The sequence below is a fragment of the Typopeltis vanoorti genome, chromosome 22 (assembly GCF_054136105.1).
Source record: "Typopeltis vanoorti isolate ZY-2024b chromosome 22, IOZ_Tvanoo_1.0, whole genome shotgun sequence".
Taxonomy (NCBI): Eukaryota; Metazoa; Arthropoda; class Arachnida; order Uropygi; family Thelyphonidae; genus Typopeltis; species Typopeltis vanoorti.
The window spans coordinates 44,811,767-44,838,362 of NC_143570.1; the positions used below are offsets into that span (position 1 = coordinate 44,811,767).

At 34.4% G+C, this 26,596-nt stretch overlaps 1 protein-coding gene and 1 non-coding gene across 2 annotated transcripts in view; both read right to left on the reverse strand.

The window, feature by feature from the left end:
- Nucleotides 1–26,596, reverse strand: part of LOC150094376 (T-box protein 2-like) — a 46,202-nt gene that overhangs the window by 17,348 nt on the left and 2,258 nt on the right. Inside the window, exon 2 of the mRNA XM_090412456.1 lies at nt 9,441–9,711. Coding sequence (XP_090268582.1) covers nt 9,441–9,711 — 271 coding nt within the window. The remainder of the gene's footprint in view (nt 1–9,440; nt 9,712–26,596) is intronic.
- TRNAC-GCA (transfer RNA cysteine (anticodon GCA)) lies at nt 20,787–20,858 on the reverse strand. Its single transcript has one exon. It is a non-coding gene; the product is annotated as a tRNA-Cys (tRNA).

Here is a 26,596-nt window from a genome sequence, read left to right on the forward strand (position 1 = left end):
TTGCTAGTCCAACCAATCTTTCTTAGGTCATTGCTGTTCGCAAATAATTTTTAATCAATTTAGGCTTGGAAAAACTTATTTCCGCACTACGTCAACAGGAATTGTTAACGTAGTGACGGCACCAACCGCAGTATAGATGAACGAGCGCCCTTATTAATCCGCAGATACTAGTGTTGTTGATGGATGGGAAGATCGGGAACAGATAATTTTAAATCTTAAATCTGATCTGTATATTTTATTTTGTTCGAACAAATATGTTGGATAACCCTTTAGAGGTTATCCTTAAGATTCTTGAAGAGAAAAGATCAGACAAATTTATTCTAGATAAATTTATCTAGAAATTTTATTTAGAAAATTGAGGCGCATGTGCAATCAAACAGGATTATTCGGAGGTGGTACATTAGTTTACGAAACATTAGGTTATACACAATCGACACCATGATCATCTGAATTGACAGCATTCTAAGAGTTCCTATACAGATAATCTGACCGAGAAATCTGATGTGAAGGGCGAAAAATCTAATTAGAAATTCAACCAATTACCCGAAGAGAGTCAACAAATCTGACCAGGCAATATCGATCATCAGATATCTGATGGAATGTAGTTCTCTCTTGGCATGCGACTCTTTAAGGTCAGTTCTGCTGGCTTTGGTTTTTGAAACCATCGTGGACAGTTTTTAAAAGGGATAAACGAGACAAAGTTCCCAGAAATGTCCTAGTCAGAGGCGTAGCTAGAGGGGGGTCGCGGTCCCGGCACTTTGAACTTTTGCAGCTAATTCTAAAATACAGTCTCGAGAACTAATTTCCAAATATTGTAATAGTACTGGGAATTTTCCTCACAATTGCTGTAAGTGTTGCTAGTTGTCAGAGGAGTTTTTTTTAAATAAAATTGATTAAGAACATCCTACATTACTATGAAATATACTTCGCCAATGTCATCGACGATTTTGCTAACAGAAAAGCAAGACATTTTAGAATGCTGAAATTAAAGTTTTACTTCAAAAATAAACACAGTGCTTTAATTATTTAAATTAAGGGATATTACATCCCATATTGTTTCACAGCCGAATAAGAAACTATATAAAGTACGGCGAGTCCAAGCGTAAGCAAATACCTGGATAGTGCAACACTAGGGCAACTCATAGTAAGGGTGAAGCAAGCTCCGTTCACTGTTCTTGGTATTTTCCCATAATGTGAACGGAGCTTGCTCCACCCTTACTATGAGTTGCGCCGTGTTGCACTACCAGATGGACTATGAGTTGCCTAGTGTTACAGTATCCATGTATTTGCTTACGCTTGGACTCGCCAAACTTTATATAGTTTCTATATTCAGCATGAAACAATATGGGATGTAATATCCCTTAATTTAAATAATTTTACGTCGCCGAATTGAAGCCTTTGGCTCTTCATATAATTAATAGTGTTTTAATTTATTTCCGTTGTTTTGACTTTTTGTAGTATTATTGATGTGTACTGAGAGGGACGGCAAACTCAGAGATCGCCCTGGGTGGCAAAAGCTCTAGCTACACCACTGGTCCCAGTTAATATTCTTGGAAGTAGCTTTGGTAAAACCTTAATACTATCACCTTCTGAACTGAAGGTGATAGTACCGTACTGATTCCCACTATCAGAAAAGCAATCAATATTTCTAATGGTATCAAATGATGTTTATGGCACTGAATCTGGGTATTCAATCAAAGCTCGTCTTTATTAGTATTCAATAAGAAACGCAGCCATTCTAGAAATCTATTATAATCTTGTCCACATACGGTATAGTTCCAACACTTTTTACATAATTACAAAAAAAAAAGAAAAAAAAAGCGAAAATAAGTGTAGATTTTATTTAAATTAGTTAGCGTCAAAATTTTTAAAAATAATATAAAAATGAAGTACACGGTTAATTAAAAAAGTATTAGGTAAAATAATTATTATATTTTTATTTTACTGTTTTTTCAACAAAATTAAAATTGCTACTATTTCAATAAACAGTTGAAAAATTCCGCATAGTGCTTTAGAATGGACTTTATTTTCAAGAAGCTGAGAAGATCGAATTTCTAAACTGATCTGTGTGTGTGTCATGTGGGTTTCTAATAATTTTTACTTGCTCAATCTTCCTTGCATTTGAGTCTGCACACAATGTTTGATGCAGAAATTTCAGTAGTTTAATTTAATATTTGAAAAACAAAACAAAAATAAATAAAGAAAAGAAAATGAAAAAACCTTATTTTTATGTGGCAGAGTTTAATTTATTTATTGATTAAAAATTGCTCCCATACTGATCACACGGATGACCCAAACCAAAAAACTTCCCCCTAAACTATGGCGAACACAAAACCCGATAGCACGCCTACCCTATTTCCTTGTTGTTCAATTAACTGTAATGTTCTCGTATTATTCTTGAATTTGCCAAGATTTCAGTGACATAATGAAAACAAATTTAAAATGTTTAAGACTAGGTAGATTTTTTTTAATCTTAAAACAAAACGTATTTAATTTTTATTATTTATTTATTTTTTGTTCTTTTTTATATTTTAATGGAAAAAATCACACATTGGTGTTGGTTCATAAATTTTGCTTCTTGCGTATTTCGGCGCTTAATGAATATTAGTAAATAAGTTTCATTTCAAAGGTACCAATAAGAAACACAAAAAAAGATTACAAACGCAAAATCTTGAATATAAATACAATAAATATTATAATAATATGTCTATATTATGATTTTTTTTTCAATAGGGGCCGTGAAATATTTTAATTTTTCCAAAGGGGGCCTTGGCATCCATAACTTTGGGAAGCACTGTTTTAAGGTCCTTTCACTGCCTTCGTTATTTTAATAATAAATTAAAATAACAGCAAGGTCTGATCCCCCCCCCCCCCCACACACACACTTAAGGATCTACTCCATGATTAAATTAGTATGAACGAAAATTACGGGAATTTAGAGAAAGAACCATTTTAAAATGAATAAAAAATAAATTCTTAGTTCTCATAATTGGCGGACATGTTTGATTTCTCGTAATCATCTTTCAACATGTTATTGCATAGATCAAAACAAACAATAGTGTATAACATGTAAATATTGATGTTTTTGAAAACAAACATTCTCGCCTTCTTATTAACACATGATAAGATTGCTGTTCAATTCATTCAAGAAATTTTAAAAACTATCTAAAAATGGACGTATGCACCACATTGTGAAGTCCGATTGTAGCTGATTTTGGATTTAATTATTTATTATTTTAAAAAGTTATGTAATATTTTTATTTCATTTACGTATAAAACATAGACTTCGGTTATTAATTCCAGAATATTATTAATTAAATTCAAAGCTTCCTTTTATTATTTTTTCTTCTTCTTGATAATTAAACGATAACTGAATTAATGCGAAAAGAAAAAAAAAAAGGCTTTTTGGCATTACTTTCAAGAATGATATTTAACGAAGTCATACAAAGACTACTATCGCCATATTAATTTTTAAATCTTAGAGATCTTCGAAAATAGTTAAAATTTTTGAATAATGATATCGTTTATATATAATTACGATGCATTTGTAATTAAATGACTAATGTAACTGCGATCTCGCATCGTCAAGATAAGATTTTGTTTATTTCTTTGAAATTGCAGTTATCTTTAATATTTGCAACTTTAAACAATATACAGTAAAACGCCGTTTTTAACGTTCCCGCAATTTACGTCATTTTCCGTTGGTTCCGTCTTAAGGCCTATTCTTATGATATATTGTTTTCCCGCCATTACAACTTGATGCGGACGTTATTTCCCGTGATTTGCGTTTTTTTCTCGGGTGGCAATCTGATTGTTGAATCGATTTCCTCTCATTCAAATCGATTTCTGCGGAAATCTGCGCATTTCTGTTCCCAGATGGCGTTGGTTTCGGTTGTAGTTACGTTTCCGCCATCACGGTGACTTGCAAGCTTGCAGCAGTGATGTAGCGATGTGCGATACCGTGCTTTTTCAATACCAGTACAAATATATTGCAGAATTTCTGCTACGTAATTTACCGTGTGACAGTTGCTTTCAAGTTGCGGTGGTGGATGATCCATGTTAGTAACATGGAGAAAAAAAGACAGAAAATGTATTTCGGTAGAAGAAAAGATGGGAATTCTGCGACGTGTAGATTGGCATGCCGGAACATTTGTGCAGATCTTGGACTCTCCGTGTCCACTTTGAACATGATATTAAAAAACAGGTCAAGCATTGAACTCAATTCAAAGCAATTTGGCACTATGTCAAAAAAAAAAAAAAACGAAAATATATCCGGATATCGTACATACGATGATTTGGATAAACTTGTGGCGGAGTGGTTTGTTTCTACGAGAGCGTCGGGTATTCCAGTCGATGGTACTATATTCCTAGCGAAAGCCCTTGAATTTGTTGCGAGGTTTGGGATTAATGGTTTTACTGCGTCAAATGGATGGATTGATCATTTCAAGACTCGTCACAATATTGTGTATAATCAAGTGTGTGACGAAATTAATAGTGTTGCAGGGGGGAACTGTAAATCAGTGGAAACATGAACTAAAGACTATTATTCAGGACTACGAACCGAAAAATATGTTCAATGTTGATGAAACTGGGCTCTTTTATAACATTCTGCCAAGTAAAACGTATTTTGAAGGAGAGAAGTGTCATGGTGGAAAACTCAGCAAGCAGAGGGTAACTGTTTTGCTCATGGTCAATGCTGATGGATCAGAAAAATTACTCAACTGGTAATTGGTAAATTGAAAAAGCCAAGGTTTTTTAAGAATACGAAAAATCTGCCTACTAAGTATGATGCCAACAGTACAGCATGGATGACCAGCAACATCTTCACATCTACCATGCATGTTCTGGATGCTAAAATGAGGGCAAATCACCGTAAAATATTACTACCACTGCAGCTCAGAAACACTAGATTACGGTTCCCCCCCCCCTAATTGTACGTGAACTTCAGCCATTAGATCTGGTCATCATTCGTGCATTTAAATGGAAATATAGAAAAATGCTAGTTGAAAAAGCTGTGATTATGCATGATAATGGTATGCATCCAAAACAAATGATCATATCAATCCTTGATGCCATGCATTATGTGGCCAAAGCATGGTTGCATATTACTCCTGAAACCAAATCCAACTGTTTCCCGAAAGGCAGGAGTTAGGTTTGTGGAAGAAGAAGATATGTCAGAGCCCAACAACTGGTATGTGATGGATGAGGCTTCCTCATTTCAAGACTATGTCGATGTAGATGCTGGTGTAATCACATCAATGGTACCAAGTGTAGAAGACATCCTTTCCAACCACCTTGGTGAAGAAGAAGAGGAAGAAGTGGTTGAAGAAGACTGTGATCAAGAACCTACCGTCCCTACTAGTAAAGAAGCAATGGAAACTATCTCTGTTTTGAGGCGGTATATTGCACGAGCATCAGGAGATGATGGGACATTTAATGCCTTATACACTGTGGAGAAGCAGGTGGAACTTATAAGAGTGCAGAAAAAGCAAAAACAATCAACAATTAAAGATTTTTTTTAAATAGATAAATGTAAGTAATTGTAAATTCATTTATTTTCAGTTATTAAATTTTGTAATCTAGTATGTAGAGTCACATACTAGCATAGTAAGTCATCTTTTAGCCTTTTAAATTTTTTTTTTTTTTTTTTTTTTTTGCATTTCCTGCTATTTACACTTTTTTCCCGCCATCCCCTGGAAAGTATAAAAAAGGGGTTGGATACTAATATATATATATATATACATATATATATATTGAGTGGGGGATGACATCTAGCTTATCTTTCATTCGAACAGAATGCGATTAAAGTAAAGCCAGCACGAAAGGCAATGAATCAAAAATCCCCCCCCCCCCACGAAAAAAATCTATGGAGTTAAATCTGTTTATTATCATTAAATGATTTTAATATTAATGATATTATGAAAATGTATCACATAATATATTTTATACTTGCATTTTTTATATGCATAAACTTTTTTGCTGTTCGAATTTGCAGATGCGTTGTTCATGTAGTAGACGTGAGAGATTAGATAATCTAGAAAACTTGCTCTTACAGTACCAACATGAACATTTTCAGGCTATTTCAGGTCTCCGGTAAGGAGAACAATATTACATCCCTCGATGAACTCATGTATCGCCAAAAGACAATTAATAAACTTCTGTGGATCCGAATATCTCGCAGTGACAAAGTCTACTGGTTGGGGAAAAATTTTCCCTTCGAAATTTACACATTAATCGTCCATGTACTAAAGCGATTTAGCTAATACCACACAGCAGGGGATAAAATGATAAGTTGCTGATTTTAAGTTTGCTTAGGCTCGTTGAAAATAGTAGAAGAAACGATGGGAGGGAGGGACATTAAATTTGTTGCTTGTGCGAGCTCTCTGGCCGGAGATGAAAAATCCTACTCTCCGTAAGGAAAATCTCATCTTACTACATCTGTATGAGATGCTAACTCTGATTCAGCGGAAAATCTCTTACAGTTCCTTGCTTCCTTCTTGTCTAGTTAGGCGTTAAAAATATGTGATCAGCACCCACAAGAATGTTTTCATGATTCATCAGATGAAAGCGTGTCGTGTTCCCCCTATAAATCAAACCGACCACGTATATCTTTGCAGCAGGTAGATTTTACTTGAGCTATACGCTGTTACTTTTATGTTGCTCCCACCTGTGCGAGAAATATGATTCTTTTAGAAATGTAGCACTTCTATTATGTATACGAGTACACCAGTAATGATTTTCCACGCGCGATGAATCGACCATCAATACTATTTTATACTGATATTTATTCTACTGCCCTGATGTAAACAATAGAATATTCTGATGATGTGCACAATTTATGGCTTCACTTACAGCAAAGCAATCAACGAAAAACTCCTTGATTTAAGACCAAAAGGATATACTTCACTTACTCAGTCAACACGTCACAGTATATTGCGTATATTCGAGCAGCAAAGAAAATAAAACATCACGTTAAAAGAGATGGAGTTATGGATTTTTTTTTTTTTCAAACTTGAAGCAGTGAAGATCAGTACGAACACAGCTTATCAAAAACAATGAAAAAGTTAAACCGTGAGACCTTAAAAGTATGGAGAATAAAAAGATGCGACTAACCCTATTGTGACATGTGGAGACATAAATACAAAGACGATTTGGTAATTAGTATGCAAACTACCTAAAGATAAACAAAACATAAAACTATTAGAAATTCATCTCTCTCTCTCTCTCTCACACACACACACACACACACACACACACACACACACACACACACACACACACACACACACACACACACACTTATTATCCTTGAGAAATTCGAACTTCTTAGTTTATTAAAAGTAAACCACACTCCAAAGTACAAAGTTTTTAAACATGTTTGCTCTCAGTCATAATTTTGCTTAACCAATGTACCATCAAAAACAAATGTATAATAATTATTTGTACCTAATATACTTTCAGATCATGTGATATTTGTATTACTGTTGTACTAGTTGACCAACGAAGTCAATATATTTTGTCCATAATTCACACTTAATTTATATGATAAGAGAAGGCAAAAATAAGTCACAAATGAAGAAACTTTTAGGAACATGGAACATAATATTTTCCCAAGTGTAAATAAGGTCAAAGGGTTGTCTTGCAACGGTTGTTATGTATATCAGTGAATTAGTACTGCTGAAACTTCCTGGATTTTTTGTAATCAAACTTGTGAAACTTTATCTGTTTTTAAAATGAATGCATTGCGGAATGAATACTAATAAAGTACTTTCATTTCCTAGAAACAACTGATGTTGATTTATTTGTCTTGAAGAAGCGGGCATGTATAGATTTTCAACACTTTTAGTGTGGATTATCTTAAACCATAATATGGATGAAAGCAAGAATGATTTCTTCTTTACTGTAACACGGTCATTTTCGGATTTTACTTGTGATGATAAAACTATTTTTTACACATGCATACACTAACAGCATCTAGATTGCATTTTAGCATAGACCAGTATGCTAACTTTTTCATTTTTGGTGCTGTCGTGATGACTAATACATTTTTTTAAAAAATTTAATGGTATTTCATTCAATCAACATGCATTTTTTTTCTGTATACAATAAAAAAGTTCATGCTCTCTAGACAAATTATGTAAAATCCCACTCTCCGCGAAAAAAAAAAAAAAAAAAAAATACTCGCCCATGATCCACCATATCCCAATGTTTAAAGATACGTTCTATAAGTCAATAGGAGTTCCATAAAGTGATTGGCGCTATATCGTTGTTTGGAAAACAACGATATAAGCAGCAATTTCCTTTGTGTGAGAACCATACCAATAAAGAGAAGTCAATAAATAATGACAGGAATGATCTCCATGGGCAAGAGTATTTGTCGAGTCCTGACCATGGTGATGCTTTTTTCTGATATGAATTTATATAATTCAGAATTATTTTCAAGGGGGGGGGGTTCTTCTCTTCTTCAAGTGTCATTCCCTAGAAGGAGATTGGCAACCATGTCAGGGAACTTTATTCTTTCTTTTGCTGCACTGGAGCATTTATGATAATTCAAGCCAGTCCAGTCCTTAAGGTCTTCAAACTGCATTCTCCTTCTTTTTCCATCCACTTTCCCTTCTAATATTAATTTCTGAATCCCTTCTTGCCTAGTTGATGTCCAAAATATTTAAGTTTTCGTTCTTTAATGATTTTCATTAATGTTCTTTTCATTTTTGCTTTCTTTAAAACATCTTCCTTTTTCATTTTATTAATATTTTTCTTGTGTCTATATTAATATCTCTGGATGTTAGAACAGTTTTCACATCAATAAAGGCTTTTCTTGCTATCTCTATTCTTTTTATTTCTTTAAGGAAATTTCCTCCGTCTGTAAATATTTGTCCAAATATATAAAAGAACTAAACCTGTTCAATTTTCTTTTGGTTAACAATTATATTTAGTTTCTTATTTATTGGGTTAATAATTAATCCCATGTCTAAGGTTCAAAGGGATCCGAAAATAAATTTAAATTTCTCAATGATGGATGCTGATTAAATTATATGCAACTGATAAAAGCATGATATATTTAAACTAAGTAATGCAGCTAACGTAAATACAGCATTAAAGAAAAAGATATCTTTTTCTTTAAATGCAACTTTAAACTTAATATTATTAAGTTATATATATAAGCTTATATTAAATAAAGACCTACTAGCATCGGTGTGATGCGACTTCCCTGACACTAGATCCACATAAGAAAGATTTATTCCAGTCGCCGATTTTACGAAAATTTCCTCTCTGGGGAAGGCAAGAGTTTGTCTCTCTCTCTTTCTTGAAAGAAATTAGGATTTTCAATCTCGCAACTCAGAAATATTATTATTTTTTTTACATTAAAATCAGTTTATTCGTTCTCGAGTTATTTCCTGTATTACAACAAATAAATAAAAAATAAACAATTTGCTTACCTGACTATTTTCATCACATTCTTTATTGGTCAGTTTCAGATCCCCGAACGACACACCAGCACTGTTCATCCAATAGAAGCCATAGTTGGGAGAATCTGGATGGGTGTAAAGAATCTGGTGTGGACGTGGTTCAGCCATACATACTGGTCGCCACTGACATTTTATAAACTTCCATCTTTCGCTGCCCTTTTGACACATTTCTAATATCAAAGCATACATTGCTGGGGGGCTTAATCCTTTCAGCTGTATCTTGATCATCGGGAACATGTGTCTGGATAAGAAGTAAAAATAATGATTGAATTATTAAAACTAGATTATTGCAAGCTAACAAATATTGAATGCATGGTAGATTCCGGGGGAATATAAGTCTGTAGAAGCTATCGTTTTTAAGAAATTGAGGAAATTAAAAATTTAAAATACGTTTTGACATAAAATATTTGTGCCCATTGAAGAGAAATACGACGCTGAATTTCCACGGTAACAAGTTTTTTGTGTGTATATAACTGTAAAAAGCCTGCGCGTGAAGAACTCCTACCATGTGAAATAGATATTCGCAAGTATCAGCATTGTATGCAGTGTCTTTTAACTGCGTAGATTGTCGCTTCGCAATAGTATACCATCTTGGCAATAGTTATTAATGAAATATTTGCGTTAAATTTTAAATAGCTTCACTCGTCGCTTCCCTCGTTTCTTAATAAAACTAAAGCCTAGATCAGACACTGAATGCTATTAATTTAAAACAAATAGTAATTACTGTATTTCACACAAAGTTTCATAAGAAAATAATGAAAAACGAATATAACTAAGAAAAAAAAATACTGGAATAACAGTGGCTAATGTTGTCTTATTTTCATAAGATTCAGTTTGGTTTTAAAAAAAGTACATTATATAAACAACCAACATAGACAATTAAAAGACTTTACTAATTAATAGAACTCCGAAAAAGAATAAAAAAGCTAAAAAAAGAAAAAATCCTATCCTATACACAGTGGAGTATATAGGATAGGATTCGGAGGGACTACAAATCCCTCCTCTTCCTTTATCAAAATATCAGTTCTAGCAAAAATAAAGATCAACTACCTGATATTGGTGGGAACATTTCGTTGCTGTGTCGAAATTTTATTGACAGTTGAATGATAGCATATGCGTGGTTAATAATACAGAAAAACTTCGTCTCACTTGTAAAGTAGGAATCTTTATGAGCCCCTTACGAAAATCACACATACGAAATTGCCATTTTCTTAAGTTACAAAAAAATCCAACTGCTTAATTCTTGTACATCTAGTCTTTGTCTAAGAATAGCTTCTCGAACTGATTCTTCAGTCCTTAATTTTCCTTCAATATAAACTGATTTTCTGAATTTGCTATCCATAGATTAATTACATCCCTCCCATCCAGATGATTATTAGCAGATGAACTATTTTTACGAAGTCTGGATTAGAATACGGTATTAAATGCGAAACTCATAATTGTATTTTTTTTATTGATTCACAAAATTTCAGATAAAATAAATATATTAATATAAAATATAAAAAAATATAAAAAGAAAAAAAAAAGAAATAATCGCTTTATAAAAACGTATCAGTAAGTAAAAATGAAATACGAACTATATTAATTATTATTATTATTATTATTACAAAAACCTCCATGGAGTCAAAGACTCATCGTGGGAGGTCCGCTGTTATACACACAGTTTATCATACTGTGCCTTAAATATATTCACTGTCTCTGCACACACCACACTCTCGGGCAAAGCATTCCAATCACTCACCACTCTCCATGCAAAAAACCTGCTCCTCACTCCCTTGCTCACACCCTCCTTATACAGCTTCCAGGAATGACCTCTTGTTCTCCTGCTATCCTCACCCATTCTGTGCAAAACCTCCCCGACGTTAATCTGGTAATAACCACTCAACAGCTTATATGTCTCAATCATATCCCCCCGCCTCCTTCTATCCACCAATTTCTGCAAATTGCATTTTGTCAATCTGTCTTCATAATCTACATTCCAGAGACCAGAAACCACCTTAGTCAATCGCCTCTGAACTTTTTCCAACGCAATTTCATCTTTTTGAAAACCAGGTGACCAGATCTGTGCACAGTAATCCATATGTGGCCTGATCAAAGCCTTATACAAAGGAACCATAACATCCTTACTTCTACAAGTCAATGTCCTCCGCATCATTCCCATTATCCGCTGTGTTGTCTTCACTATTTTAGCAACATGTCCCCGAAATTTTAGGTCCTTGTCTACAATCACTCCCAGATCTCTCATTTCCTCTACCTCTTCCAAGATATTCGCACCGATTGTGTACTTTACATCCCATCTCTGCTTCCCAAATTTCAAAACCTTACATTTTGAGACATTGAATTGACATCCCCACTTATTTACCCATTCAGACAGTGTATTCAAGTCCTCTTGCAAAGCTACAGCATCCACACTACTCCTGATAGCTCTGCCCAACTTTGCATCATCTGCAAACAACTGCACATCACCATTCAGACCTCTCCAGATATCATTTACATACAAATTAAACAGCAATGGACCCAAAACAGACCCTTGAGGTACACCACTAGTAACTTTCCTCTTCTGCGATATCGCTCCTCCATAGACAACTCGCTGATACCTATCAGACAACCAATCTCCAATCCAGTGAACCAATCTACTGTTCAGCCCCATCCGTTCCAATTTAATTACCAGCTTGTCATGTGGCAATTTATCAAACGCCTTTGCAAAATCTAAATATACCACTGTATATTCAATACCCTTATCCAACGCATTTGTCACTTTATTATAAAAAGTAAGCAGATTGCTAAAGCATGATTTTCCTTTAGTAAATCCATGCTGGCCACCAAAGAGTATTTTTCTGTTGTCAACCCAATTCTGAACTTTATTCCTAACTAACTTCTCTAATACCTTGACCACAACTCCAGACACACAGACTGGTCTATAATTCAAGGCCTTACTCTTATCACCTCCCTTATGAATTGGAACAATTTTACCTTCTTTCCACTCTTTTGGAACTTGACCCAGTGAGAGACTCATGTTGAAAAGATATACAAAAGCTGTTGTTAACTCTCTGGCACATTCCCTCAAGACACGTGGTGAAATAGCATCAAGTCCCACAGCCTTATTTACATCAAGTCTATTCAATTCCTCATATACCTCCTGTTCACTTACTAACAGTTCCTCCTCCTCCTCCTCTTCTCCCACAACTTTCAAGTTCTGCATGATATCACATTCGCAAGAGTGAAATACCGTTAGAAATTGCTCATTGAATATCTCAACTATATCCTCCGCAGCGGTTATCATTCCTCCGTTTTCACCAATCAATCCCATTCTACCATAATCATTCTTTCTTCTACTGGCGACATATCGAAAAAACTCCTTAGGATTTTTTTTGGCCGCTTTAGCTAACTGCTGCTCATACTGCATTTTTGCTACCCTTATCAAGCTAGTCACCTTCCTCGCCTGCTCTTTGTACTTCTCATGCAACTGGTTGTTATATATACTCATTTTGTGTTTCTTCCATAATACCTTCTTCTTCCATATTGCATACCTTATTTCTTGATTCATCCATTTTACACCCACTCTGTTTACCCTCTTGACCCTCGGAATACACTCTGTTATAAGTTTATTGAACAAAAAGCAGAAATTACAAAAAAAGAAAAAAAAGAGACATACACTGTGATTAAGTCGTTTGAATAAATATACTGAATTATCTAATATATTGTATATCGTTTTTAAAATTAGAAATAAATGGTTGACAGTGTAAAATTTCTTCGCATAAATCGTCTGCGTCAATGTCTGAATGATTCTCGTGTGTTAATTTTTGTCGTAACTTTTTACAACAAGATAATAAATATTCTTTATTTTGTGAAGTACTTAACAAATACAAAAACTGAAATGAATTCATACGTTCTTTTAATAAAATAAATCTTTCCTGCAAAGATTGTAATGTTTGATCTATTATGCAGAGAAAAAAAATTACTTTAAATGAAATTTAAGCTCTACTATATTTAAATGTTCGTAATCAAATTGTGTTGTCCTTTTACGTCGCCTTAGTGGTCTACTACTGCAAAATACAGATTCTGCGTCAAATTTTGCTGCAATTAATTTTGAGCTTTCTACAATTTCTTTCAAAGTTTCATCAGATCTATAATCATTTAAAAATTGATTTAGATCATTCAATGCATCTAAAGTAAGTTGAAGTCTGCAGTATTTTGCTAACAAAATTCACTTATTTAAAATATCATACCAAAGCTTTGGCGCCTGTGTGCATTGCACACATGGCTGGCGCGCCCCTGTACATGCACACAACGAAGATGCTCAAATGAAACACTATGAAACAAAGAAAGTCGTTTTTGATGTTAGAAAGTGATGTACGAGTTACCCGTTAATCTTATGTTGGGGAGACTAAATGTAGGTGCGCGTAAAAAATTTCTTCATAATTAAACTGTTTTAATTGCTGTTAGGAGTTAAACCGTTTCCAATTCGGGTTTAAAATTTAGCGAATGAAATAGTTGCTCTCTTTTGTCTGATGAAGTGATTATTCTCTAGAACAGGCGTGGCCAACTTCATTCTATACGAGGGCCAATGTATGATGAGGAGTGGTAGCGACACGGGCCGAAACTCCGCATTTTTTCGAGGCAATAGTTATATGTATTGAATAACTATATTTGTTAAATCATTTTGCTACTGGGAGAATAATATAAATACTTGATTGATTTAAGTATAAGTTGTTAAATTAAATTTAATTACATATTTCTTTTTTTTTTTTTTAAATTTTCTTTTTATGTAACACAACTTAATGAGAACACTGTGGGCGTTCATGTGCGGCAACAAGTTCATCAAAGTCGATTTTCACCGATGATGACAATATTCGTAACAAATCCTGAAGGTGGTCATCAGTCAGTCGGCTTCTTTATGACGATTTAATCCCCCCACCTCATAGTTGAGAAAGTGCATTCGTATATGCATATCTTCCAAACAGATGCAATTCTCAAGATGAAATCATTCAATATTTTTTCCTTGGTACCATTTTCCAAAAGTCAATGCCTATCTTCACCCTTGACTGGAAAAGGGGGTCTCTCGGAAGGTCACACAACTCCAATTGAATACTGTCATGCTGCTCTGAAATGTCGCATTTCATTGGGTTGTTAAATAATGTCAGTTGTGGCCGCATGTCACTGAAGTCAGAATATCGCTTACTAAATTGCTCCAAAAGTTGGTCTAACATTGGCACAGATTAGAATATAAATCGTTTCAGTCATCAGAAATAATGAATATAACTAGTATATCAATCAGAAAATCTGCGGTAGAAACTAATAGCTAAATTGATAATACATATAATTTAATATAGTTTTTATCCTGCTGTTGGCCACCTATGCTCTAGAACCTTGTTCTTCAACCTGTGGTTCCCGGACCGACACCGGTTCGCCAAAATCTTCGTCTCTCAGAAACAACGCTAGAGCCACGTATATCAAATTTTCTAACCTGTAAGCAGCAGCAGATGTCGCACTAGCTAAAAACTGTAATTTTATAACATTGGATTTAATAAATCAAATACTATGTACATTGGTTTATGTTTCTGTCTTAGCCGTCAGCCGGTCCCCGAAATATTTCTCCTATTTTCCCCGTTCTGCAGGTGTAAGAAGGTTGAAGAACGCTACTCTAGAACATATCGAGAATAGTTCGCTTGTGGAGTTTCAAAATAATCTGGTGTTCTACGTTGAGAAAAAATGTTATAAATTCCTGGGAAGAATAGGGGAATTCGTGGGGGAGGGGGGGGGGAGAGAAGATTCGTCTTAAGTAGGCGGAAAATTTATCCACTGGTTAGTAGTTCGATCTTTTTAAAAATATTTTCCAGTTGAAGTATTACAATCATCCCATTTTACCTATACCTCCCCTCAGAAAACTTCGACAGAAATGCGATTAACAACTGCGGAAATTTGAATGGGGAAATTGTTTTCAGTGTACAACAATGTCAATGCAGTGTTGTGCATTAATATTAGCATGTGTAAGAGTGTGTAAATAGGAAGGCCGCATTAAAATGCGATTGCCATGACAAGATGATACACCAAATTACTTCAACAATGACATGAACCCTGACAGCCTAAATCTAATACTAAACTGCTAGTTTTGATTAGTGCTTAGAACTTACATTTATGTGTATGTTAATGGAAAGAATGCTATGCTTAATCGATTCGGTCAGGCATTCTGGAACGTCTGGTCGCTCTGATCAACGAAGACTTAATGAAATAGTTTAACAAGAGTTCTACGCTAGCCCCCAGTGACGGTTCGTTTCTGTGATAATAGATGGTATATAGAGCGTACACTTCCCTCTTGCTCACAAGTATTCAATGAATGTATTGAATATAAGGCGCATCGTGTTCTTAGCAATTTGTCTTCTGATTATAGGAGCATATAGCTATATGCTGCTATAATCGAAATGAATGAAATAAATAAAAAAGTTTATAGTTATCTCTTCATTTTAATTAACATGTTGTCAACCTATGTTCAGAGGCATCCAGTACTGTGGGTGGGCTAAGGATTTTTTTTCCTTTAAATTTTTTTTTTTTTTTTTGGTATGTTTATTCATATTTTTATCGTAGTGTGTGCTATGAAAATGTGAGATACAAATAAACCAATTTATTACAGAAACATTTATGCAACACTTCTGTCATACGCATGTGACAAAGTGTTACCTACCACTTAAGGCTCTAAATAGAAGGTTCGCCAACTGGCCGCCATATTGTCCCCAGAGTCGCATGCGTTTGAGCTCTTGATTCTTTCTTTTTTCTTTAAAAGTTTATTTTATAACGTTCATAAGCATTCATTCATTCCACGCTTTTCGAACCGTTATTTTAAAACGTACGCTAAGAAATAAACTGTTAAAGAAAAAACAAAGACTCAAGAGCTCAAAAGCATGCGATTCTGGGGACAATACGACTGCCAGTTTGCTTACCTTCTATTTAGAGCCTTACTACCACTAAACCACTGATCATTTTCGTACGTGCGTGTGGTAATTCCTTTGGAATAGTTCAAAGATCAAAGTCTATTGAAACAACTAAGAGCGCTTCTAATAGTCTGGAACGTCAAGTAATTCTAATCCTCTTCTACCGTAAGGGATTTACTTCAAGACAAAGGCTAAACTTATTCTCAGAAATCATTCCTTTCGGATTCAACTCCCTTACTTCGAAAAGTCTTTGTACATTTCCGATTCACTTTTCTGATAAAATTAAATTGTTTCTGTAAGAAATGTACTTCGGCAAGATCAAATACCATCGATGAATCTCATGTGGTTTGAACATGGCCTGCATTTACCCTTAAGATATCTCGGAATCGGTCAACAAAAGATGAAGACATTACAAACATCACAATCAGGTTTTCTGAAGTAAATGCATTCTCTAAATTCTGAAAGCTTTACAAGAATCTGAAATCTCGAGTGGTCTTGCATAGGAAATAAAAATGTATTCAGACTAACTAATAACAGACGTGATAATATATATATATATATATATATATATATATATATATAATATAAGAGATAATATAAAGATTGAAAGCAATATAAAAATGAGAACAGATGATAAGAACAAAAACTAGCGAAATAAGTATACAGTACATAACTACGTTATAGTCAGCCTTGCTATTATTTTCATGAATTGCACTTGTATTGTACCTGTATATAATACAGATACAAACAAGTTATAATGTAATGGCAGGATCTGATTTAATTAAGGTTGTTGTGGCCGTAAGCTATAACGTAAGCCCCTTTATTGAGTAAATAATGAAGCGGAGACCCCTTGTAATCTGAGGCCCTAAGCTATAGCTTGTCTATCTTATGCATAAATCCGGCCCTGTATATAAAGGTTGCATTTCAAAGTACATAACGAAATCCCAAGCGTATAGAAAATTTAGCTATTGTGATAAAAGTCAAAAGTATGAACAGACTATAAGACCAAGAAAAAAAAAGTAGTAATATACAGCTAAGGTGATGTATAACTAAAAGCGCTGCAGAACGCTTGTCAATAGGGGAAGTTGTCAAGATTTTTGACTGCCAAAATAAGGAGAACAGCAAAATATGCCCAAATGTATAAATAAAACCACGCTGGAGTTTATCCTTAAATTCACTTTATTTTTCACATTTTATTGGTAAACAATTTTTAATATAAAGCAAAAAAAAATCGTTACATATAGAATGTGAAATCAGAATGCAAGTACTATAATGAAGAAAATATGAATCTCGAACATTTTAAAATACAATAACGAAATCCTAAACGTATAGAAAATGTAGCTACTGGGATAATTAAAAATATAACTGAAAATTAGTTATAGGATCATGTGACTGCATTAGGAATCAGTTTTCATAATACGATATGGTGGATAGTGACGTGGAAGACTGAGTGGTGTAGATGGTACTTGTGTGGGAATGATTGGTTTCCCTTAACAAGCCGTTTGACTTCTTGTAGGTGTCACGTAATAAGATACAACACGTCATATTTCAACCTAATATATAACAGTCACTAGAAAACTAATGTGAACTATACTTTTAAAATACTTCTACACTCAACATTTAGTTCCATGATGTAGGGTTTTCTTTCTTTAAATCAATGGTATAATCGAAAGTTATAACTTTCATTTTATGCCAGTTTATTATAGCTGCTTGTAGCTAAATATTCAAACGATGTCCGAAATATTTCCATGATGCCCAAAAGCGATGTTCAAATACTATACGTCTGTATAAAGAGTTTCTGTATTAGCAAATATGCTAAAGATGAAATGCATTTCACCAGTGGATTATGTAAGTGAGTCAGAGATAGAAGTATAATTTGTTCTGTTTTGGACTCATATTCAAGCATAACAAATTTCTTTAGTAATCTCCACCTCAGTAGATAATATACCATATTTCAGTGAGGATTGATCTATAAGTAATGTAAGCAAGCACTTTTTTAAGGGCTTTAGCCAGAATTTATAGTACTATATTCAATTGATAATATGGCTCATCTTATTTACATTAATGACGCAGGGAAGTTCCTCTTCAAGTTATTGTCCATATGTAGGCCCGAAATTGTAAGGTCTATTTTTATTTTTCCACAGTTACTGGCTTCAAATCATATTGTAATTAATATGATATTTTAAAAAGGGATTCGATCTAGATGTTAATTTTAAGACTTATTGTTAAACCCTAAAATTATCATCATAGAAACCTTGAGAATGTCATTTTACGGCCAATCACGTGCAGAGGAATCGATTCGTAGATCCAAGAATGCATCATGTACTTCATCGGGAATGCTGGCAACATTCAAGGAAACAGAGAATGGGTTTTCATCATGGCGCCAACTAAAGGTGGTTGACTATTAACGAACTAAGTGCGCGCCAGTTTGCAATAGACGGCCCATCGCGGACATTATTAAAGAACATCATTGCAAACATGGCGGCATCAGCAAAACATGCGAGGCGATCTTCAACTACGTTAAGATAGTAACTCACCTTTATTCGACGGTCTGTTATTCAAAAATCGAGACACCGATTCAAGATGAATTTTGCATCATAGTGAATATATTTTTTTTCAGTTACCTGTTTATAAGATAGAATTTTATCCACTTGATTTTTATATATGTTATTTTTAGGGAGTGAATAAAGGTCCACAGCGGAGGAAATCTGAAAAAAAAAAAATTACCGTATTTGCCGGTGTATGAGATGCACCTGCCTATAAGACCCCCCCCTTTTTTTTTTGTACACATTTTTTAGATCCTCTTCCTGATTCCGCCAAGTTCTTATCATTTTCGCAGTTGGGGGTGGCCCGAAATGCTTCTCTGCAGCCCTGTTTCCATGTTCTTTCGCATACGTAATCACATGTAGCTTGTATGCAATATTGAAGCAATGCCGATGTTTTTCAGCCAACGGTGACAGAAATTTATCACTGTTCACAACAACCGTGACAACACTTGGAAAGTTTAAGCGAACAGGAAGACATCTGTGATCGTCGATGACAGCGCATGCGCATCCACTGAACTCTACGTAACTGGAATGCTCTGACACACCGTAAGGAAGCAAGAATGAAATCGCGTAACTCGGAACAGAGAAAATTTCCAGAAATGAAAGTAACAAAAAACTGAGTATCGGCATATAAGACACACCCTGTTTTTCAGACCTATTTTCAAAGAAAAAAAGTGCGTCTTGTACGCCGACAAATACGGTATATATATAAGGCCTGCCATAGCAAATAATTAAATATAAACCCTTTAATATATATGAACATGGCGGGCCTTTGATATTTTTCAGTATCCGCTGCGGTGGCCATTAAGTTTCTTCCCTTCATTTATCAAAAATCAGTGTTATAGCCACTAGTAGAATATTGCAGTGCAGCCGTATTGAAATAAATAAATGGTGAAAACCTTCGTGGAGAAATTTCCTATAAAAAATAATTGCAGCTAAAAAAAAAACCCAGAAAACACTTTGCGACCCCCCTTGGGGAGGAGTCGTGACACACAGGTCGGGAACTTGGGTCCTAAACACTACACTGCATTCAGTGGCGTAGCTAGAGCTGTTGCCGCCTGGGGCGATTTTTGAGTTTGCCGTTCCTCTCCATACACACCAAAAATACTACAAAAAGTCAAAACGAGCATAGGGAAATAAATTAAATCACCGTTTATTTTTGAAGTAAAACTTTAATTTCAACATTCTAAAATGTTATTTTTCTTGCTTTTCTGTTAGCAAAATCATCGATGACATTGGCGAAGTCTATTTCATAGTAATGTAGGTAATTCTTAATCAAATTTTATTTAGAAAAATTCCTCTCACAACTAGCAACACTTACAGCAATTGTGAGGAAAATTCGCAGTAGTATTACAATATTTGGAACTGAATTCTCGAAACTGTATTTTAGAATTAACTGCAAAAGTTCAAAAGGTTCAAAGTGCCTCCCGGGGCGGAACTTCCCCTCCGTACCCCCCCCCCCCCTAGCTACGCCACTGACTGCATTTCTATCTCTTAACTGGTGTGTTCTTCTCTGGTCCGTTTTCGCATTTTGCAGGGGGGAGGGGGGAATCGGATTTTCCGCTTCTATCTTATCTTTATTTTTTAAAAAATCCTACATAATAAATCCTCATGACAGGAATCGAATCGAGGTCTTTTCCAATTGAAGGGCAGATGTCTTATCGTTCTTTAACTGTGCTAACGAAACGCTAAAAACATTTTATTCTAATTTTATGGTTCTGCATTTTTTTTTTAAAGTTTCACTTTGATTAATTTTCTCTTATCTATAATACAAGATCATAGTAGAGATGTAGAAGTTTAAAAACAATCAATTGAAATAAGGAAGAAGAAAAAAAAATTTCAGGGGGCACCCGGGATTGAACCAGGGACCTCTCGATCTGCAGTCGAATGCTCTACCACTGAGCTATACCCCCGCACGCCCTTGAGTGCTTCAACTTCACCCTCACACACATTAACATGTCGTTAAAACACATTACATCCTAGTAGTGAACTTTATTGAAAACAGTCTGTCCGAGCAATGATAAAAGATGTATACGCGTACGATGGCATGTTATTGTTGCTGTAGTTGATATCTTGTTTCATGTTATTTAAATAGGATTTAAATCAATTAATGTCTTTATCAATGTATGTACGCTGTCAAATGTGTTACAGATCTAAGAAAAATAGCTGCTATGCATGCACATTTCTCCCTTTATTCCAGTATAAATTATTTTAATAAATCTAGAAGCGGTTTTTTTTTTTTTTCGTATTTAAATCGGATCTGAAACCGTATTGCTTTACCGCATAAAAAGGACCTGAAGTCTGCGTACATTTTTCATCGTTTATTATTATTGAATAAAACCTCAACCTCAAGACTCGATAACACCAGCACTGGACTATAATTTCTAATATCGTCCCCCCCCCACCTCCCTCTTTTAGCCGCTTATCGGCAGAACTTAAACCTTTTGAGTACCCAGTAAATTTCCACAAACTGGATAATAAATACACTTTAATATATATATATATATATATATATATATATATATTACTGTCGTTTTTTGTGATACATCTTTCCACATCCTATTCCCACTCGACTTTTTTTTTTAGTTGTTTACTAAGCTCTTTATTCCATGCTCATTCACTACATTTAGTCGAGTGCACGGTATTATTTATCCAAGTGTGACTAAAGTACTTTATCCTATCCAGAACAAAATTTCAAGTACCGTAAACCGACCACTTTATTAAGCAACTCAGTGACGTCATTGTCCATTGGAAACGTAAATATTTTTTTTTTTTTTTGTTGTTGCTTATTATTATTTACAAACTTCGATTCTTTACTTTAAAATCATTCATACAAGTAGGAGAAATCTCCAAGGTTGGTTTTCTATTTTAAATTTCATTTTACGAAAAATTAAACTATAGCTCAATTATCGAGTGTTTCTTTCAACGAAAAAACAATAATAAAGGTGTCATTACTAGCAGTTATTTAATACCAGGAAATTTAATATAATCTCTTTGTTCTTTGCGGAATAAAACACTTCCTTCGTTTGCCACGATAATATTGGCACTCGTGAGTTCTAATTATCCCTTGAGAGGTCGCTAAGAAATGACTATCTTATACGATATACAACAATTATTATTCTTGTAGAACTGTAGGTTCAATTACGTCGCTATACAAGATGTCCTTGCAAAACACACACACATAATTCTGGAAATATTTAATTCATGAAAGTGATATGTGATCTTTATTAAATTTATATTAAATGAAATTTTTAGATCTTTATTATTATTTTTTTAATTTATCATGCCAATGAGAACATGTCAATAAAACACATGAATAATACAGAGTGGAATGGTTCGAAATGCGCTGATTTTTATATTTTTTTAATAGGCGAACCCTATTAAAAATAATAATTTCCCATAAAGGGGGATATATGTTTACATTAGGGCGATCTTTCAAGATTTCAGTTCTCTTGATACCAACGTTCCACAACAAAACAGCTTTTGTCTTCTTCAAAAGAAGCCTTTTAGGAGGTGGCGCGGCATATTCAACAAGTCCAAATTGTTCCGAAAGGTCTAGGTTCTTAATTCCATCTACGATAAGAACTTTTCAACTGAAGGTAAGGTAGTCTGTCTCATAAAATTAGAAGGGTTTTTACATTCCCTTTCCTCACAAAAAAAAGACGAACAGGCCAGAAGAAAGAACATACTCAATTAATATAGACAACAAGAATCTCATATTGAAATAAATTAAAATTAGCCGTTTGGCTTTTCATCTTAATTATAAAAGGAATCTCATATATGAACTTAGTTACTTCGACTGTAATTTCAAAGAAGCTGACAGCTCTTAGGGAAAAATGTGTGTCTTAATACATAAGCAACTGATATCCAGTCGCGAACTCAGAGGAGCAAGGTCCCTGGCCCCCCAAAGAAAAGGAAAAAAAGAACACTAGAAAATTTTCCAAAAATCTTTTCCTACTGAAATTTCATTTTTTTTTTTATGTTGTGTCGTGTCTTCTATTTCTATACTACTTATGAATTAGCGATCATTGCAGATACTCAATCATAGGTCGCATGCTATGCGTAGTGTATTTATTCTCAAATCGTGTACTCAACTGAACTCGCCCCCCCCCCCGAGATTAAATCCTGAGTGCACTACTGCTGATTCAATGGTTTTGTATTTTCATCTGTTCTTGATGACTTTCGAAACACAAGGTTTCGAAAACCTTGTTTGCTCATGTGACTATAAAATAACAGTTACTTACTAATCTATTTTAATATATGAAACTGTTTCGAAAAATCTTATTATCACTTATATAACTGTAATGCAATGTTGTGCCACCTTTGGACCCATATCGAGAAAGTAATGTATGCAGTTTCAGCTTTCTGTAAAAAAATGAATCCCGAGCTGGTTTCCGTTTTCAAAGTCAAAATAAATAAATAAAATAAACATATGCAAAGATAATACAGGTGCTTCTATAGGTGGAGTGGAATCTAAAAGCAAGAGGAAGAGGTTTTTCAGAGGAAACCGGAAATCGCCAAAGGAACAGGAAATTAAAAAAAAAATCCACTTAGACATGTTTTTTTTTTTTTTTTTAAAGTTGAACTTCCTAATTCGTTTATGAAGCATATGCATTTCTCTCCGTCATACAAAGCGTATAGAATCAAGGGCCATGCACTAGTGTCGCCACAGAACAAAAGCAACAACACCTGTAAGAACTGTAAACCTGATGCGGAGGTTTGTAGTTCTTTACTCCCAATAACATTCTTATATTAGTATTCTGATTATTAAATTAATATACTTAATATCCAAATTTTAATAATAATTTAAGACCATATATGTTTAGTATAGCAAAATGATGCAATGCAACGTGCACGCAGGCCGAGCTGAATTTCACGAGGACACTTAATATTGAACTGTCAAAATACTGCATTCATAATTATAAAATGCTGTAAAATATCAAAAGCGTGCTCCACTCCACTTAGTTATTTCTTTATCAGTCTTTCCGTCCATCCATCCTCCATAATACGGACTGATTTTAATGAAATTTGGCACTTTATTAAAATTTGTAGAGTTCTCTATTTTCGAAAATGTCCAATTTTTATCCACAAAATAGTAAAAAAAAAAAAAAAAAAACCTTTCTGTAGCAGTGTTTCTTAATCTGAGGTTCATGAATAGAGACTAAAAGACTCGGAAGAGACGAGAAGCTCTATTCTTCAGTAGAATAAATTTCCTACTCAAGTTTAGTTTCATTGCTCTTGGTAGGAAAATGAAGATGTATTTTTGTATTTATAAATATTTCAAAATGCTACTTCTTAAGATTTAAAAGAAAAACGTTCTCTAATATCCATAGTTTGGAATTATGACAGAATCAAATAAGGCCAGGAGGATATAAATTGCGTGTGTTTTCCTGTCTGCTGTGCCTATTTTGCGAGAATTAAACACTAAAAGTTTCCGGTAGGGTTAACCCTGCCACTTCCATATGATATAGGCTAATTCACCTTCATATGATACGGACAACTTCTCGTCCTCCTACAAGAGATTCAAATTCCCAATTCTTTCCATTCCAAGAATATCATCGATGTCACGTGAGCTGAGAAGGCTCCGTTTTGCTATTATATCATTTGACTACGATGATGCGTTGAAAAGTTGTGAAATCACCATGAAGGAATTCATTCTAGGCGTTTATCAGACCTCTCCCCCCTCCGTATTATACAGATAAAAAAAGCAAATCTAAAAATTGCTGTTATGTGAACTCACAATGTTATCAGATTAAAACATTTTATTATGGAGAGGAGAGGGGAGGGGAGGGATGTCCCTTAGGATGTCTTGCGCATTCACATAATATCATAAACCCTCGAATGCACTTGTCTTTTTCATAAATAATAATAAAAATTTAAATTTAAATAAATAACACACACAGGTACAAAAGCTAAGAACGAACGAACATTTTTACCTGTATATGAAAAAAAAAAAAAAAATTCATGACTACAGCCAAATGTGGGCATACATTTATTGCCAGTATACCAATAAATTATATTATACACACACGCAAAATAAAATGTGTTATGAATTTCGTACAAAGAGAATTGAAATGCGTTTTTGGCAAAAGTTACAAATTTCCTAAGGACGTAGTTAAGGAATAATGCACAATGCTTACGGAGAGACATTTCAATATGGAATATGTCCACCTTAAACTGCGCTGCAGATCTCAACGTCTTACCATGCTTAGCACCAAGTGATTTAGGAGTTCTTTAGACAAACTGGCCCACTTCTCCTTCATAGCAACGAAGGCCTTGTTTTCTGGAGGGGTATTTTGAACAACAATGCGTTACCCTACTGTGTCCAAAACGTGTGCTATTTGCCAATAAATTCTCTTCATTTTATACAGCTTGTGCACCCAGACCAGTATTCGGCAATAAGCAAGAGAAACTACAGCTTAGGGCCTTACATTACAAAAGGCCTCGCCTCAGCATAGACAAACTAAAATTTATTCAGTAGAGAGAACCTTTGAAAAGTTATCGTTTAGGAGCCACAACAATTTTAAATCCGGCCCTAGTTGCATCCTTTTTATTCTTGAGGATCATTTATTATTTTCTCATCGATATATTTGTTTCTGCCTTCTCTCATTCCGGAAGGAACTTCCGTGAGCATTGTTCCACCACATTGACATCATCTATTATTCCTCCAATTTCCTTTAAATCTATAACACGAGCAGTTGTTGTAGAAAATCCACTCACAGTCCAACTGAAACTTAACGAACCTGAATTTCAGTTGGATTATGAATGGATTTTGTTACTTTAAATGTGAAAAATGAAACAAACCCGTCCCACAGTACACTCACACACACACACACACACACACACACACACACACGAGGGGAATGGTCTGGAAAGTTCTGAATGATAAGAAAATAAGAACATAAGTTATCTTCATAACTGTGCTACTAGTATGTTCTTCCTTATGGTTATATCAGTTGCTTTAATATAGTTTCTAATCTTTTAATATAGGAACTTCCGTGAGCATTGTTCCACCACATTGACATCATCTATTATTCCTCCAATTTCCTTTAAATCTATAACACGAGCAGTTGTTGTAGAAAATCCACTCACAGTCCAACTGAAACTTAACGAACCTGAATTTCAGTTGGATTATGAATGGATTTTGTTACTTTAAATGTGAAAAATGAAACACACCCGTCCCACAGTACACTCACACACACACACACACACACACACACGAGGGGAATGGTCTGGAAAGTTCTGAATGATAAGAAAATAAGAACATAAGTTATCTTCATAACTGTGCTACTAGTATGTTCTTCCTTATGGTTATATCAGTTGCTTTAATATAGTTTTTGTTCTAGATGTTTAGCAGAACTTTTTCAGACTCCCCTCGTGTGTGTATATCTATGTAAAGAATAAACATCTGCCTTCATTTACGAAACATAAGATTAATTTAAGATTTATCAGTAGATGATTATTGTTTATAATAATGTGTAGTTAGTTTATAATCGAATCGAAACCTTTTGTATTTATTTCTAAAAATTGTCAGCTTGTTGGTCTCTAGAAGATTACATAAGCATAGAACATGCAACCTTCGGTGGGAGGCATTCCCCGAAAAAAAAAAAAAAAAAAAAAAAAAAACGGCAACTTTTTAAACTTCATTTTA